This window comes from Agelaius tricolor, unplaced genomic scaffold (genome assembly GCF_023055355.1).
Source record: "Agelaius tricolor isolate 1412-34295 unplaced genomic scaffold, bAgeTri1.0.p SCAF_15, whole genome shotgun sequence".
In the NCBI taxonomy this organism is placed as follows: Eukaryota; Metazoa; Chordata; class Aves; order Passeriformes; family Icteridae; genus Agelaius; species Agelaius tricolor.
In genome coordinates this window covers 21,011,878-21,027,122 of record NW_027269275.1, presented here as the reverse complement: position 1 = coordinate 21,027,122, position 15,245 = coordinate 21,011,878, and the positions used below count along the sequence as shown (strand labels likewise).

At 47.9% G+C, this 15,245-nt stretch overlaps 1 protein-coding gene across 2 annotated transcripts in view; it reads right to left on the bottom strand.

The window, feature by feature from the left end:
- Positions 1–14,324, bottom strand: part of NFAT5 (nuclear factor of activated T cells 5) — a 54,638-nt gene extending 40,314 nt beyond the window's left edge. The window contains exon 1 of one of the 2 annotated variants that reach the window (XM_071440922.1): positions 13,985–14,324. In XM_071440922.1, the coding sequence (XP_071297023.1) occupies positions 13,985–14,057 (73 nt within the window). In that variant the 5' untranslated portion in view covers positions 14,058–14,324. The remainder of the gene's footprint in view (positions 1–13,984) is intronic. The other variant, XM_071440920.1, reaches the window with a different exon arrangement.
- Between the last annotated feature and the right edge of the window lie 921 nt (positions 14,325–15,245).

The following is a 15,245-nucleotide window of genomic DNA, read 5'->3' as shown; positions in this document are numbered from 1 at the left end:
AGGCTGGACAGGGCTTGGAGCCACCTGGGGCAGTGGAAGGTGTCCCTGCCATGGCAGGGGGTGGGACTGGATGGGCTTTAAGGTCCCTTTCAACCCAAAGCATTCCAGGATTCTCTGGAATTGGGTCATCTCAAGTTAAAACAACTGCACAAAAGGTGTCTGTGGCAGGGCTGGACACATGACCACCAGTCCACACAAAATACATCCCTGGGTCAACACGGACCTGGATCAGCCCCAGCAGCTGCTGACAGGATCTCTGTCTTCCAAGGGAGGAGAGGCCTTGGAAAGATTCAGGAAAAATAATGCTGAGAAGGTACAAAAACCAGCATGAGAAACTGATGTGGTGATGCTGCGGCAGGAGTGCAAAGGGCTGGTGGATTGTGATGGCAAACCAAATTCTACAAGGTCCTTGACCTCCTGGTTTACTCATTTCCCCTCAGTGCACACACACAGTTGTCCTTTCCTAGGAATGATTTTGGATTTCTGCACGCAACCTAACCATTTACCCTTTATTCTTAGGAACAGAGCAATTAAGCTTACAGGAGCAAAGAGAACACAACACACCTGCTTCCTGTGTGGGAATGCTGAGACAACTCCAAGATTCCCTGAGGAGCTTGGACATGGCCCATAAAAGCTCTGCTTTTCCCAAGAGTAGGTATTCCCTTCTTCTTCTGGGCCATGAATCCTCCATGACTCTCTGGCTGCACCTACACAGACACTTCAGCTGCACAGAATAAAAACTGTGATTTCTAGAACTTAGTGCTCTGTTATCTTGTGCTGTGCTAGTATTGGCTCAGGGTGTTACAGAACCTCTCTGTCCTCAAACTCCTGCGACACAAATTGAATTGAGATCCTTCTGGTTGGTTGACCAAATTGCTGCTACCTGTAACTCAGCACCCACTGATGCTGGGAGCATAGAGGCAAGGAAAAGAGCAGAGAATACCCAATTCCAAAGTTAAAACAACAGCAGCTCATTCACGAGGAATGCAGACATCCTCACTTTTCCAGGACCCCCAAACACTTTAAACATCATGGAATTTTCTTTACATACAGAAAAGATACCCCTAAGCTTTGCCACTCCATATCAAAAGCTAAGCCATGGTACCTGGACCTGCCACAGCTGGAAGCCAAGTCATAAACCTGACAGAGAAGTTTGCTGTGCCTCAGGCAAGTGAGGCATCACTAATGCAGAGGGCCCTGGCTGCAGCTCCAGCTCCAGCACCACTTCTCCAGGCTGTTCCCAGCCCCAGCCATGTGGAGGCTGCTGGAACCCAGCTCTCCCCCAGAGAGGAGATCTGTCCCAACAGTGTCTGTCCCACCACTGAGATCTTCATCCCTTCAATCCCCACCCCAGGACTAACAGGTACTGACAGGCTTCCTGCTCCACAGAAATCATGTGGAGAGCAAGATCAATACATGGGAGAAGATGAGAACCACCCGAATTCTGGGCACTAGCAGCACAGATGGGGCATTTTCCACTTGCTGCTGACATTTTTTGCCTTTAAGGAAAGGTACATCCTGGAAATCCCTTACCACTTCCATGACCTCATGAACAGCAGCCAAGTTAATCCCTGCCTTTAATAAGCTCCCTGCACTGAATGGCTGCCCATTTGATCCCCACTGATACTCCTCTCCTCAACATGGTTTAATACCCGCACAGATTTGGCTGCTCCTTCCAAAGCCATTTCCTTGCTGCAGCACATGACAGTCACACCAGAGATTAGACAAAACCTTGGTGTCCTCCTCTAATCAGCTGGTGGCATCGGAGCAGAAATCTCTTCTAATGATGTTCACTAAGCTGATCAAAAAAACAAGCAAGCAAACAGGCCGAGAGTTGTTTATATGGAACTGAGATTAAAAAACAATTAGAAATCATGAAGTAGCAAGTAGCCTTTGCTACACAGGGGAGGTCAATGAAGTGAAGTGAGCACTCGTGCTCAGCAAATTAACCGCAAAGGAAAAACAACAGTATCCATATTCCACCTCACCCCCCAACAGGAATGCAAATTCAGCATCAGAGCACCCGCACACATATAAAGGCCCTAGGATGCTAATCTAAGACACAGTTTTGGGCTAAACCTGTGTTACCAAGGCTCCAATTGTCAGATTGTCACTCCTCACTCCAAAGGCTGCTGCATTTTAATGAAACAATATGTGTGACTTAACATACTTCAGAAACTTCTGTGGGTAAAGGATGCTAAAACCAGAATCTACTCTAGGCCTAAAAAAATCCAGGCCTCTGCCAGAAGACCTTGTGGTTGGTTTATCTGTTTATCCTGAAGTTCAGTTCTACTCAGAATTTCAGTGTCCATAACCACAGCATAGTGGTTGAGCTTACTGGAGGCCACTGATTCCACCACAATATCTTAGTTCACAGAGTTTTTAGAGAACGATGAGGAAATGGGGGAGCTCTAAATAGCCAAAATCTAATCAAAGCTTCACTTTGTTAAAAGACATTCGTATCACATGGCCCTCAGGGATTTTTCTGTACACAAAAGAGTGTGGGAAGACTTTGAAGATTACTTTGCCCATCAGGAAGAGCCTGTAAGAGCCAGCTGGGAACCCTCTGGCTCTTCACCCCAAGATAAACAGGTTTTCCTGCAGACCCCAGGAACAGCACTGACTAAGTTTGGTAATTACAACACAGAATTCAGAGAATCACAGAATCCTGGAATGGCTTGGGTGGGAAGAGATCTTAATGTACATCTCATTAAACCCCCAGCCACGGGCAGGGACCCCTTCTGCTACCCCAGAGTGTTCCAAGCTCGACCAACCGGGCCTTGGACACTGCCAGGGATCCTCTGGGCAACCTGTGCCAGGGTCTCCCCAGCCTCACAGGGAAGGTTTTCTTCCCAACACCACAAGAGAATTCAGGATACATTTCAGAAGACTTGGACCACCCCACTAGAGAGAGTTCACATCTCACAGTAGGGCTGCTCTCCCTTCCTCAAGGCTAAACTGGGAGAAGCGACCTCAGGACCCACTGGAGTAACTCCTGCAGTGGAAATACAGCTTCAGTGTTGTATTTAGAATTTGAGTGAGCAGACAAAACTCCAGCTGTTCCTCCAGCTGCACTGAGACAGCACACCCATAACCCTGACAGGGGTGGCAGGGATCTGTCCCAGCCCATGGAATGTTTTAGGCATTGGGACAGCAATGCCGATAACACGGCTGGCACAGGGACCCGGCACAGGGACGGCGTGGATGGAAGCCAAAGAAGGATAACAAGGATCCAGTAAGAAGCTCAACAGAGGAAGCTCTGAGAGTCTGAGAAAGGAAACTAGGAGAGGGACAAAGCTCAGTGCATAAACCAGAAGAGAAACAGACTGAGACAGGCACAGCCCAGACAGATCAGTGACCACTAAAGCACTTCCTACTTCACTGCAGACACTTTGTTGTTGTTGAGGTTTGGGCTTTTTCCTTTTTCTTTGTTTGGTTGGTTTTTCTGAGTACTCCCTAGGTGATCCAAACTCTCACTTGCAGAAGTGAGAATCACCCATGACAACTGCAGGCCATGGCAGCTCTGCTTAAGGGACAGCAGAGATTTTTATATTATAAAGTTACAAGAAAAAATATTTGGAAGACGGAAAGAACACGCAACAAAGAGTAAATCAGCTTTTGTACTGTATCTGTCAAAAGAGGATTTAGGACATATTACAGACTATCACACTCCTGCATTTCCTAACACTTTTGCAACTTCACTGATTTAACATCACGAGCTTGGCAGAAGGGAAAACAAGAAAAACAGTCCTGAAAACAGGTTTAGGTTTCATAGAGAGCAAAATGAAGGACCCTGCTTGAGCATACATAGAATAAATAAAATACAGCAAGTGTTCAAACAATCACAGAATCACTAAGGTTGTTAGTGAGAAGAGAACAAGAGAAAAATCTTTAAGAACACCAAGACCAAGTGTTAACACAGAACTACCGAGTCCCAGTGAACCACAGAGACAGAGATTTGGATGGGACATTGGGAAGAAATGCTTCCCTGTGAGGCTGGGGAGGTTCCAGCACAGGGTGCCCAGAGCAGCTGTGGCCATCCCTGGATCCCTGGCAGTGCCCAAGGCCAGGCTGGACAGGGCTGGGAGCAGCCTGGGACAGCAGAAGGGGTCCCTGCCATGGCAGGGGTGGAGCAGGACGAGCTTTAAGGTCCCTTCCCACCCAAACCATCCTAGGATTCTGTGACACTCGTGACATTCTGTGACATAACTGCATGGCAAAAGCCAGAGAGAAAGAAGCAGCCCATAGGCAGTGAGGCTGAGCAGGAGGAGAACAGACACCCTAAAATATTTTACAGTTACTGGTCTAATCACTCCTGTTTTTGCAAGAGTTGAAGCTGAGCTGTAGTAAGATCATAACTCACAAGACTCCCCGTCCTATCGGTCTTATTGCAGTCCCAAATCCACCAGGTTACACTTACTGAAACATTGATTTTATTTCATATTTTTGAGTATGTCTCAATACAATTAAACGAACGACTCAAAAATGTATCATCCAACCTAAAATACATAAAGACTAATTAGCACGTTCTTCCTAATTGCCCAATGCTGCCCATGGATTTCCACACAGCTGTCAGATGCAGTCTGTCACCAGACTTGCCATGCTGTCCTGACAGAGGAAATGAACTGCAGAGCACTGCTCCCTCTCTGTGCCACAGCACCCTCAGCCTATCTGTGATGGTGGAGCAGGGAAAGACTGCAAGCAGGTCCTCCCGCCAGCACTCCTGTTATTGTCAGCCCTGGCAGGGCTAGATTGCTGCTACAGCAACAGTGGCAGGTTTTCAAAGAAACTGCAGTGTATACAAGGATGTTTTACACAGCCAAACAGAAAATCTTCCTTCCAGTTCCCCCTGGCTTCAGACAAAAGCAGCAAACCCTAAATCAACAGGCTTCAGGCGCGTGGAGGGAAAGGCAGAGGCCATGGTGCTGCCTGGGCTAGAAACCTTCAGGATTAAAGAGCTGATGTTGGTGCAGCTCCACTCTGCACAGTGCCCAGTGTGGATGACGGAGCACTGGGCACTAAAATTCAAATCCTGCCTGCAAATGCTGCTACTCCCTGAAATGCACATTCTAATGTGTTAGTGACAGAGAGAGGGGAGTGCTCTGAAAAGCTGTTGTCTCAGAGAAAGATGACCAGTAATAGGTAATTAATGATAGATGACCAATAATAGATTATTAATGATAAAGTCATTAACACTTGATCACAACCCTAATATCACAGAATCCCAGGTTGGTTTGGGTGGGAAGTGACCTTAAAGCCCATCTCATTCCAACCTCCTGCCATGGACATGGATATCTTCCACTAGTCCAGGTTGTTTCAAGTCCCATCCAACCCAGCCTTGAGCATTTCCACAATATCATTATTTCTTGTACTTAAAAATAAAAATTTAAGCTAAAAGTGGTTTCCTGTATTTTTCTAAAGGACAAGTATTACTATCAAAAATGGCAGTATTAAATAGGTAATTTTGCAAGCAATTCGTAACCAGCTCCTGCACTGTATCCCATCAACCTTCAGAAAATTTGCTAATCTCAATATTCAGGATTCTGCACAGCAGGGTAGAGTTGAGAAATTAATCCTTTTAAAGTTGAATTTCAACAACTGACAAAGACATGTGTTAGCTGAATTCTATTTATGGCATTCATCCAAATATCAAATAAAGCTTTCCTGGCTGTGTTTCAGTCATCCCCATTCACAGCTCAAAGAGGACTTTTATAAATGTAGACAGGCAGTATAAATCCTGGATCTTGTTTGCATCCAATTTTACACATCTCAGAATGAGAGAACAACATTATTTAGGAATTGTCACTTCAAGGAACAGACCAATAATGACTTACTGAGACATCTATCCTATGTGGTTGTAAACTCCAGACAGAAACCAAAGAACATAAAAATACACCTAAAATACCACTGTGGACAAGGCAGAGCAGCAGGCAGGCTGACAGAGGAGTAGGTACATGAACACAATCACAGAACCCCAGACTGGCTGAACTTGGAAGAACCTTAAAGCTCACCTCACTCCACCCCTGCCATGGGCAGGGACACCTTTCACTAGACCAGGCTGCTCCAAGCCCCGTCAACCTGGCCTTGAAATGTTTAAAGAAACCCAAATACCAAGCGATCAAAGAACATCAGTAATAGCTATTTATCAACCCCTTTAAAGCACCTGTGCTGTTTCAAAAATCAAAGTTCACCAGAAACTGAGGCAATCAGGCAGTTCCTTAGGTACAACGCACCACCCGAATTCAGGGACACACAGAATTCACCTGACCCACAGTTCACTGCTGTCTTACAACGTTCCTCAGCCTGTACAGGTTTGCACCATTTTTTCTGATGGGGTTATTTTTGTCATCTCTTACATTTGCTGTGAGCAAGAAAAGCAGCAGTAGCAATGAAAGACACAAGACTCTTTCTTTTGAGGCTGTACCACAATATTTAAGGTGAAGAACAAAAAGCATTCTGGCAGACTTCCAACACATTGTGGGCACCCCTTGGGTTCAGTATGTCATTACAGACCTGGGACCTGACCAGTCCTAGTAACTCTCAACACGACACTGAGCACCTCAAGCCTCCCTGCCTTTGCTGCCATTAACAGGTATGTCCTTCCATCATCACCAACACTGAGACGAGGCTGTGCTTCCCTCCATCCCTTTGCCTTCTACTGTTTGGTGATAAACACTGCTCTTCAAACCACAGGTGATGTTCAATACAGAGCTCTGCTGAGTCTGGCACCTCTCACGCTCTGAAGGGACTGACTCATCAGGGCCATGAGGAACACGCTCAGGAAACCTGCAACAACTACTGCACCTGCAAGGGGTTCCTCAGGGGAATAAAGGTGGAGAAGGCTCGGGGGGATCTTCTCCATGTGTGGAAATTCCTGACAGGAGGCAAGAGAGGCTCCTCTCACCAGTACCCCATGACAAGACAAGAGGCAATGGGCACCAAGTAAAACACATTAAATTCCATCTGAATTATCTTATCCATGAGGACAGCCAAGCACTGGCTCAGGTTGCCCAGGGTGGTTGTGGAGTCTCTGTGAGGACAGTCAGACCCTGCTGGGCATGGTCCCAGCACCAATTCCATGATCTCCAGAGGCTCCTGCCAGCCCCAAGGGCTGAGACTGAAAGCTGGCACTGCTTCCACAAGACTCACCCACATCCTCTCCCACCAGCAGAACATCTGACTCTCTTCAGAACTTTAACCTAAATCAGATTCCTGGGCACTGCATCATTTACTTGTGAGATAAAACCAAGACTATTAGAAACTGTAATTATAAATTCCTCTGTAAATCTCCTTTAATAGGGATACACATTCCAAGGAAAGCTGCCTTTTTTACTCCCTAAGAAACAAAACATACTCAACTATTAGCTGACCTCCTCATTCCTATACTGAAAACAAAGTAAACTTTAAATGACATACAAGTCTTTCTTCACCACATACACAACCAGACTGTGGGATTTCTTGCTGAGTCCAAAAACAAATCAAGAGTCAAAAAAGAACTGAGCTAAAGTCTAGATACTCCTATTCTGCCCCAAACAGTAAGGATTGACACATCTCCACACTACAGGATCCTCACTGCAAAGGCAGAAAACTGCCAGTTAACAGAAGCTCTGGACCCTGCAGCTGATTATTCCCCAATCACCCCGTGGTGCTCCTATCCAAACTCACTGACTCCTGCTGAGTGAATCCACATGCACAAAAACCATCAGGCCTCCACACAGTGAGGGACTGAAACAACGGCAGGTAGTGTCAGTTCTTCTGAACAAGAATGGAAATGCCAACATTTGGAAACTTTTTGGGACCATTCTTAAACCTCTCTCTTCCGTATCTTCACCCTCCTGGGCACTGACAGGAGCCACTGTCCATCTTCCCTGTCTGCCAAACCTCCCGACCTTCACCACAGCTCAGCCTGCTCTTAGGGCCAGAACCTTGTGTTTCTTCAGCACATCACATCAGTGTCATAAACTTTGCAAGGCAACCCCAAATTCTTTCTAGTTATTTACAAAGCAATTCATAAAACCCTTCCAAATGCTGAAGGACAAGTGATGGAAGGGAATGGAGAACAACTACAGAGTGTATTTATGTAAACAGTGACAACATTCCTCAGTCTGGTTAAGTGATATTCACCTCACAGATGCCTCAGAGCTATACAATATAGTAAAATAATGTACCTGAAGTTGGACATTCACATTTTAAACACTGCTAAAGCACTGCTTGCATTACAAACAGCAGCTACCGGAGATTTTACTGCGTGTCCATTAGCACTTGCTATTATTACGACACAGCTCAAAGTTGGATCTGAGAGTTTGTTCAAAGCTGGATCTGAGAGTTTGTTTCAGTCAGTTCCTAAAACAATTGCTAGTGACAAAGTGGCCTGACTGTTCAGCCTCATCAGTTTACTCTGTACATACCCACCGAGACAGCACACATGGTAACTGCAGAGACATGACCACACACCTTACTGCACCTGCACTTTGGCCACTCACCAACTCCTGCTGGTGTTCACCACCACTGCTACACTTCAAAATTAGCTCAGCCATTGCCTTTTTGTCTAAAATGAAGTTTTAGTTCTCTTTCATTTTCACCATCCCTGGAGGTGGTTCAAGGAATGAGTGGACATGGCAATAAATGCTCTTGTCTGGTGAACAAGGTGGGGATCACTCAAAAGTTGAACTCAACCTTAGAGGTCTTTCCCAAGCTGAATGATTCTGTAAAATACATTTCATATAAAACTGCATAACCTGTGTACCAGTGCAAAAGTCAGATCAAGGCTCCAAGATGCCAACCATTTTTAGTTACAGATACCAAAAGGTAACCATGCTGTTGAAAATTTATAAGTAAAGGTCAGATGCTTCATAAAAAAATGAAAAATTTTAACCTACAACCTCAGAAATGTATGATGAGAAAATTCTACTTCTTGACAACACTAATCTGCAATACAGAATCACAGAACCATAAGGAATGGTTTGGTTTGGAATGCACCTGAAGTTCATCTCATTCCACTCCCTGCCATGGGCAGTGACACCTTCCAATAGACCAGGCTGCTCCAAGCCTCATCCAACCTGGCCTTGGACACTTCCAGGGACAAAAGAATTGGGCAATGTATGGGGATTCTCTAACAGAAAAAATGACAACTTTCAGAGAAGGACAAAGTATCCAAAACAAGTAAAACTGGCAATCACAGACTCCAACTAGTCCTAGAACCAAAGCAGCACAGATTTCTCCAGGGACAGGGCTGCCCTGCCTGCCCAGTCTCGGCACAAGGGCACCGCAAACGCTACCAAGGCACAACACCAGGAGCATTTCTGTCCGAGGCAGAGCCAGCTCAGCAGTTTTAGCTCATCTGCTCCCACCTCCAGCACTTGGTCCCAGTGCCCCAGAGCCCCCCTTTCCTGCCCGGACACCACTCCTTGTGCAGCTGCACAGTAACCAGACCAGGAAGCAGAACAATGTGAGAAAATCCGATCAGAAGTACAATATCCCCATTCTAGATCAGTTTCCCAATCCCATTCATCTCCCAACCACAAACAACAATTGTGCTGGCAGGATTCAGAGCACAGTCCATGGGTGAGAACAGACGGTGAGGAAAAGGGGCTGTTCAGACAGCTCTGCCACCGGAATATTCAAATTACACCCTGGAAAGCTGTGAATTCAAAGTCCTCCCCCTACCCCCAGCACCACACAATCATCTTGCAGCAACACATTCCAGAGTTTTGTTTTGAAAGCCAATAAAAGAGGAAGATTCCAAGGAGGAAAGGACATTTAAGGAAAGGCTGACGCACAAGTTTAAGAACTTTGGTTGAATCCATTTTGGTTAAGTCAGAATGTCCTGGGGGCAGCTGGCAGAGCTGCAAGGGGTGGATGGAGGGATCCATCCCTCACAGAACACTCAGCACGGCACAACCCCCGTGGCACCTTCTACCAGCTATAAAAGTAAGATAAAAATTGCTTCAAAAAGAAGCCAAGTCTGATTTCTATTCCTAAAACCTGCTAGTACTAGTTCTAAAGTTCTACATTATTTTCATAAAGCATCTTTTCCAACCCTCTTTGATAATTTAGTCACTGTCTTACTAGAGTTATCCCTGGGATCACAGAAGAAGAGTTCTGGTAGGGAAAAAGAAAAATCACCAAACCCCACGTGTTGTATCCCAATTCCCAGCAAACACAAATGGATTACAGTCATTTCACATTTACGCATGAAGAACGTTTGAGTTTTGGTTATATGACGTTTTTAGGGCAAAAGAGCTATTTATCAGAATACTAACATTCTTCTTGTTGCTACCAAATTCCAGGAAGTCTCTCAGTTTTACAGCCACTCCACTGTGGAAAGCAAAATGCAGGACATGAATAAAAACTTCTAACTGCACTTGTGCTACAGTGCAAAAATGCCATTTTATTAGTACACACACATTACTGGGCAACTCAAAGTGAATGTATTAGCTAAATTAATCCCATGTTTAATCAGATTTAGTCCCTGACATCTGATGAACTGCTTTAATTACAGGTTTTCACCTCTGCCTGCTGCCAACAAAGAGCCAACTTTGCTCTATTTGAATGCTGCAGATGATATTCAACCACAGGACAACCAGCCTCGAGGTTTTAGGTTTTACGCTCCAGTGATTTTTCTACTACATTACTAATCTGTATGCACATTTGGGTTGGTTTATTCCAAAAAGGACAGTGTGTTATGTAAAGATGGGAAAGAAACATACTACAGCCTAAATATTTTCAGCATGAGGTGATGCATATTTTTGTTTATATCTTTAACTTCTTAGCAGGAGATATCATCCTTCTGCAATGGTTACAAAGCATTTCTTAATTATTATACATTGTTTAATATTGACTATACATTAAAAGACTGGTTTTAGTCCTTCACACAAGTCAGCTCCTCAGGGCCTGTGGATGAGCTCCAGCAACAGGCCCTGGAATCCACACTTCCCATTTCTTTCACTTTTAACAGCTACAACCAATATATGAAACATTTAGAAATCCTGCTGCAGAGACCTGCAAGTTCAGTACAGTTTCACTATCATTTTAAGCCAATATAAGCTGCTGAAAGAACTAGTCCCACCTTTCCCCAAGGCCAGTTTCCACATGTCCCTTCCTTGAGTCAGCACGAGCTATTCATGAAGACCCACAGCAAACACAGGACACTCACCCCATTAAAAACCAACATTTCTCCTCCCCTTTTCCTTTGGGAAAGAAAAAGGGAGAAGCTGAGTTAATTTTAACATGATCAGCTCCCCAGTCCAGCTCACTGTGGCCACGTCAGAGCTGGCGTGAGCAGAGCCACGAGGAAAAGAGGAGCACACAGCTGCCTGAAGTGTGCACATGGGAATTCACTGGGGCTGGAGCTGCTCCTGGAAACACACCTACAGGGGCAGAAACTGCAACAGAAAGTATTGAGATACTCAAAGAAAACACTCTGCGTCCCAAGATACGCATAAATGAAAAGAAATTACTGGAATGAGTTATCAGAGCAGAGTTTACATTATGGACTCTCACTGCGGGTGAGTTTATATTACCCACTCACACTCACCTGAGGCGTGGCGGCTTTCAGAATTTTGTTTGACTTTTTTTAATGAGAATGGGAAAACAGAATTCTTAACTGAGATGGTGGTGCAAGCCAAAACTTTTAACACATGGTGCGGGGACAGGCTGATGACGTAAGTCAGTTTGTCCAGAGAAGGAGAGAAAAAAATCACACCACTAAAAACTCCAGTGGCTGGGTTTCCAAATGTAACTTTGCTTTTTTGTTAATTGGTGCCCGCAGACTCAGCCACTTTAACTCCACCAAACCAAATTTTCTCTGTCAGAAACCCCAGCAGCTCCGCAGACCCCACCAAGCTGAGGTTCCCTGAGAAGCTCAGAGCCCCCCAGTGCCCATCAGGGAGGCTCCCAAGGCCGGGATCACCAGCCACAAGCACCGGGAGCACAGGAATGCCACCGACAGGAGAGGGACTGGCCCCAGCTCAGCCTGGGGCTGGATTCCACCCACGGGGCGGCTGCTGCGCTGCTAAAAGCAGAGCAGTTAGAAGAAACTACTCACTCTAACACACCCTCATCATAAATGCATATTTGTGGTTCTCTCACTGTGTTCAGACCTTTCCCTTTATCTCATCAGTTGTACTTGTACCCTGAGCCAGAGCACTTGTCCACAGGATAACTTATCTGTATCTATCTAGGAAAAAAAAAAAAGTACACTGGAGCATGTTCTGATCAGTCAGAGAACCAGTAACACCTTTTCCTAAATTTCAGCTAAAATCACACTCACAATCACTTTATTATTCATTCTCAAGAAGTATATTCATTGGTTCTGAAGTTCAAATTGCATTTCAACTTATCATCTCCTTGATCTTTTGTTGTGACAAAATATGAAAAGCAAAACTTGCTTTAACCTCTTTATAACCCCTGTCTGTGTTATACACCTCTGCTGTGGCATCTTGCTTGGATCAAGAGCTCACTGTGACCACAACATCCTTCCCTCGACCTCTTCCAGCTCTGAACCCACATCTCTGCACCAGAAGAAAAATACACTCTTGATTAATCAGTTTGAGACTCATTTACAACCTGAAACACCCAACCATTCCATTAAACACAAATAAATAAAAGAGAGTTCACAGTGAGATTGGGCAGTTCAGAAGTTCTGCTCAATGAACAAGTCCTTGAAGCAATTTTGTGATTTACACAAAAGCTTTTTATTTCCAATGTGTTACAAACTAACAGTGCACACTTCTCAAATATCCAGTAGGATAAATCATAACTTCAATGGGGTTTATCACCTGTATTTATAATTGAATTACCCTGTTCCAAAATACTCTTCCTACTGCTGGCACAAGGACTGAAACCAACTGGAACACATTGTGCTGGGCAACCAGAAAGCCTTGAGCCCCTCTGGTAACATCCTAAAAAAAACTTACAAGCTACCAGTGATAACTTTAAAGAGAGAGACAATAACTCTGAGCAGTTTAATTCATTAAAGTCTTTTTATTTCTCATACCTTCATCTCTTACCAACGCACAACTCAAAGTTAATGACCATATTATAGTCCTAAAAAAATTAAATCTTTACTGTTAACCATGTTAATGCTGTAACAACATTAAACTGGCTTAAACCTTCACTTCAGGGTAATAAGAGATTTTTCCATTTATTTCATTTTACGGCCCCAAAATTGCTCCCCTCGCCAGCTGTACTGTGGGCAGGTGTGTGCAACAAACTACTAATGAACTACTAACTGATACTTCTAGTATCACAAACTAATAGTACTGGCTTTCAAGTCTTTTAAACACGAGAAAATGAGTTAAAAACTCTGCAGTACGTAACACTTGTCCTGATAGACTTACCCATGTTCACGTGCACTTGTCAGAGCTCAAATTCGGTATTATGAAAACAGAAATTAATCTAATTTACTTTTAAACCCACTCCATCCCCTCGGGGTCCAGCTTCCCACAGACAATGCTGCTTTACCCCGGTGCTCGGGTATAACGCCCGGCGATGCTCCGGGCACCGGGACCCAGGACGCTCGGCTCGCCGGGCTCCGCTCCCGTTCCCACCCCAAACCAGGGCATCCCGAGCCCTCCCGTTCCACCGAGCCGCGTTCCCGGGAGCCTTTACTGAGCAGCTCTGGGGGTCCGCACCCGCCCGCACTCCCCGTTAGTTCCCGCTCCAGGCCGGAGCGTGTCCGTGGCCGCGGCCGGGCAGAGCCGGGGCCGGGAGGGGCCGGCAGGGACCCCGGGCGGGCCGCAGCCCCCCGCCGCCGGCCCCGCCGCCGGAACCTGTCGGGACACATTCTTGCGGCGGCCGCGGCCGGGCCAGGAATGCGGCCGGGGGAGCCGGGGCGGCCCCGCGCGGCCCCGGGGCCCCTCCGGCCGCGCATCCCGGGGCGGGGGCGGCGGGCGGGCGATGCCTCGCGGGGCCCGGGGCGGCCCGGAGCGCGGGCCCGGCGGTACCGGCGCTGCCCCCCCCACAGCCCGCCACGGTCACTCACCCTTGGAGTAGAGCGACTTGGGGGACTCGAGGTCGAGGTCGGCGCTGAGCAGAGAGATGAAGTCCGAGGGCATCGCAGCTCCGCGGCCCGGCGGGGGCGAGGGGGCGGCGGGAGGAGGGGGGGCCGGGCCGGGGGGGGGCGCGGCTGCCTCCGCCGCGCGCGGAGCGGAGCGGAGACACGGGCCGGGAGAGCGCGCTGGGCGCACGGCGGGGCCGCGGTCGGCGGGGCGGGCGGGCGGTCGGGCCGGGGCTGCGGGAGCGGGCGGCGCTCGCAGGGCCGGTGTGCAGCGGAGCGCGCCCGACGCCGCTCCGAGCCCGCTGCGCCTGCGCGGGGCACGGGAGGGGCCGGCGGGGAACGGCGGCGGCGCGGCCGCTCTGCGCGTGCGTGAGGGAGGCCGGGGACCGGCGGGGGCGGAACGGCCGCGCGTGCGCACGCGGGGGGGGCGCGGGGGAAGAGTCTGGAAGGGGAGCGGGGGGCGCGATGGAGCCTCACGGGAGAGCCCTGCCCTGAGGGGAGCCGGGGTGAGGGGAGCTCCCGGGATCGGAGAACCGGGAGGGCCCTTCAAGGGCAGCCCCAGGGTGGACTCTGAGGGGAGCCCCCGGGGTGAGGGGCCGGGCTGGTCCCTCAGGGGAGCTCTTCGGGGGAGCGCCCCGGCGTGAGGGCAGCCGGCATGGACCCTCGGGGAGCCCCCGGGATGGAGCCCGAGTGAGAGGACGGCAGCAGCGGTTGTCCCCAGGTCCCGCGGCCGGGGTTGTGCTTCAGGGGGCTGTGCCCGACCCTCCTCGCCCCCCCCTCGCGGGGGGTCGTGATGGCATCCCGAGGGTCAGGGCCGGCTGTGGTGCCACCAGAGCTCCATCCAGCCGCAGGGCTCCGGCATGGAAACCCACAAGGCAGAGCTGCCAAACCCGCTGGCGGTTATTGTCCCAAAAAAAGAGCTATTTCCAAATAACATGAAAATACAAAAGTGGTGTCAACAGTGCGTTATCATTGACACCGATGGCAGCTGCCTGAAGACACAAGTGCCCCACATGTGGGGAGCTGGGAGAACACAAGCAGTTCGTTCTTGAAGGGGAATTTGGGATTCCCTTTCTCTGAAAGGTCTAAGAAGGGGGAGGAGGTGTGGAAAGGTGTCCCGCACAGACATACGATTGCTTTTCCAAAGTGTCCAAAATCTGCTTTGAAAGTGGGGAAAGGATGGGAAAATAAGAAGGGTTGTGTGTGAGTGGATGGAGGTGCCAGGCGAGTGCTTAAGCTGTGAAAA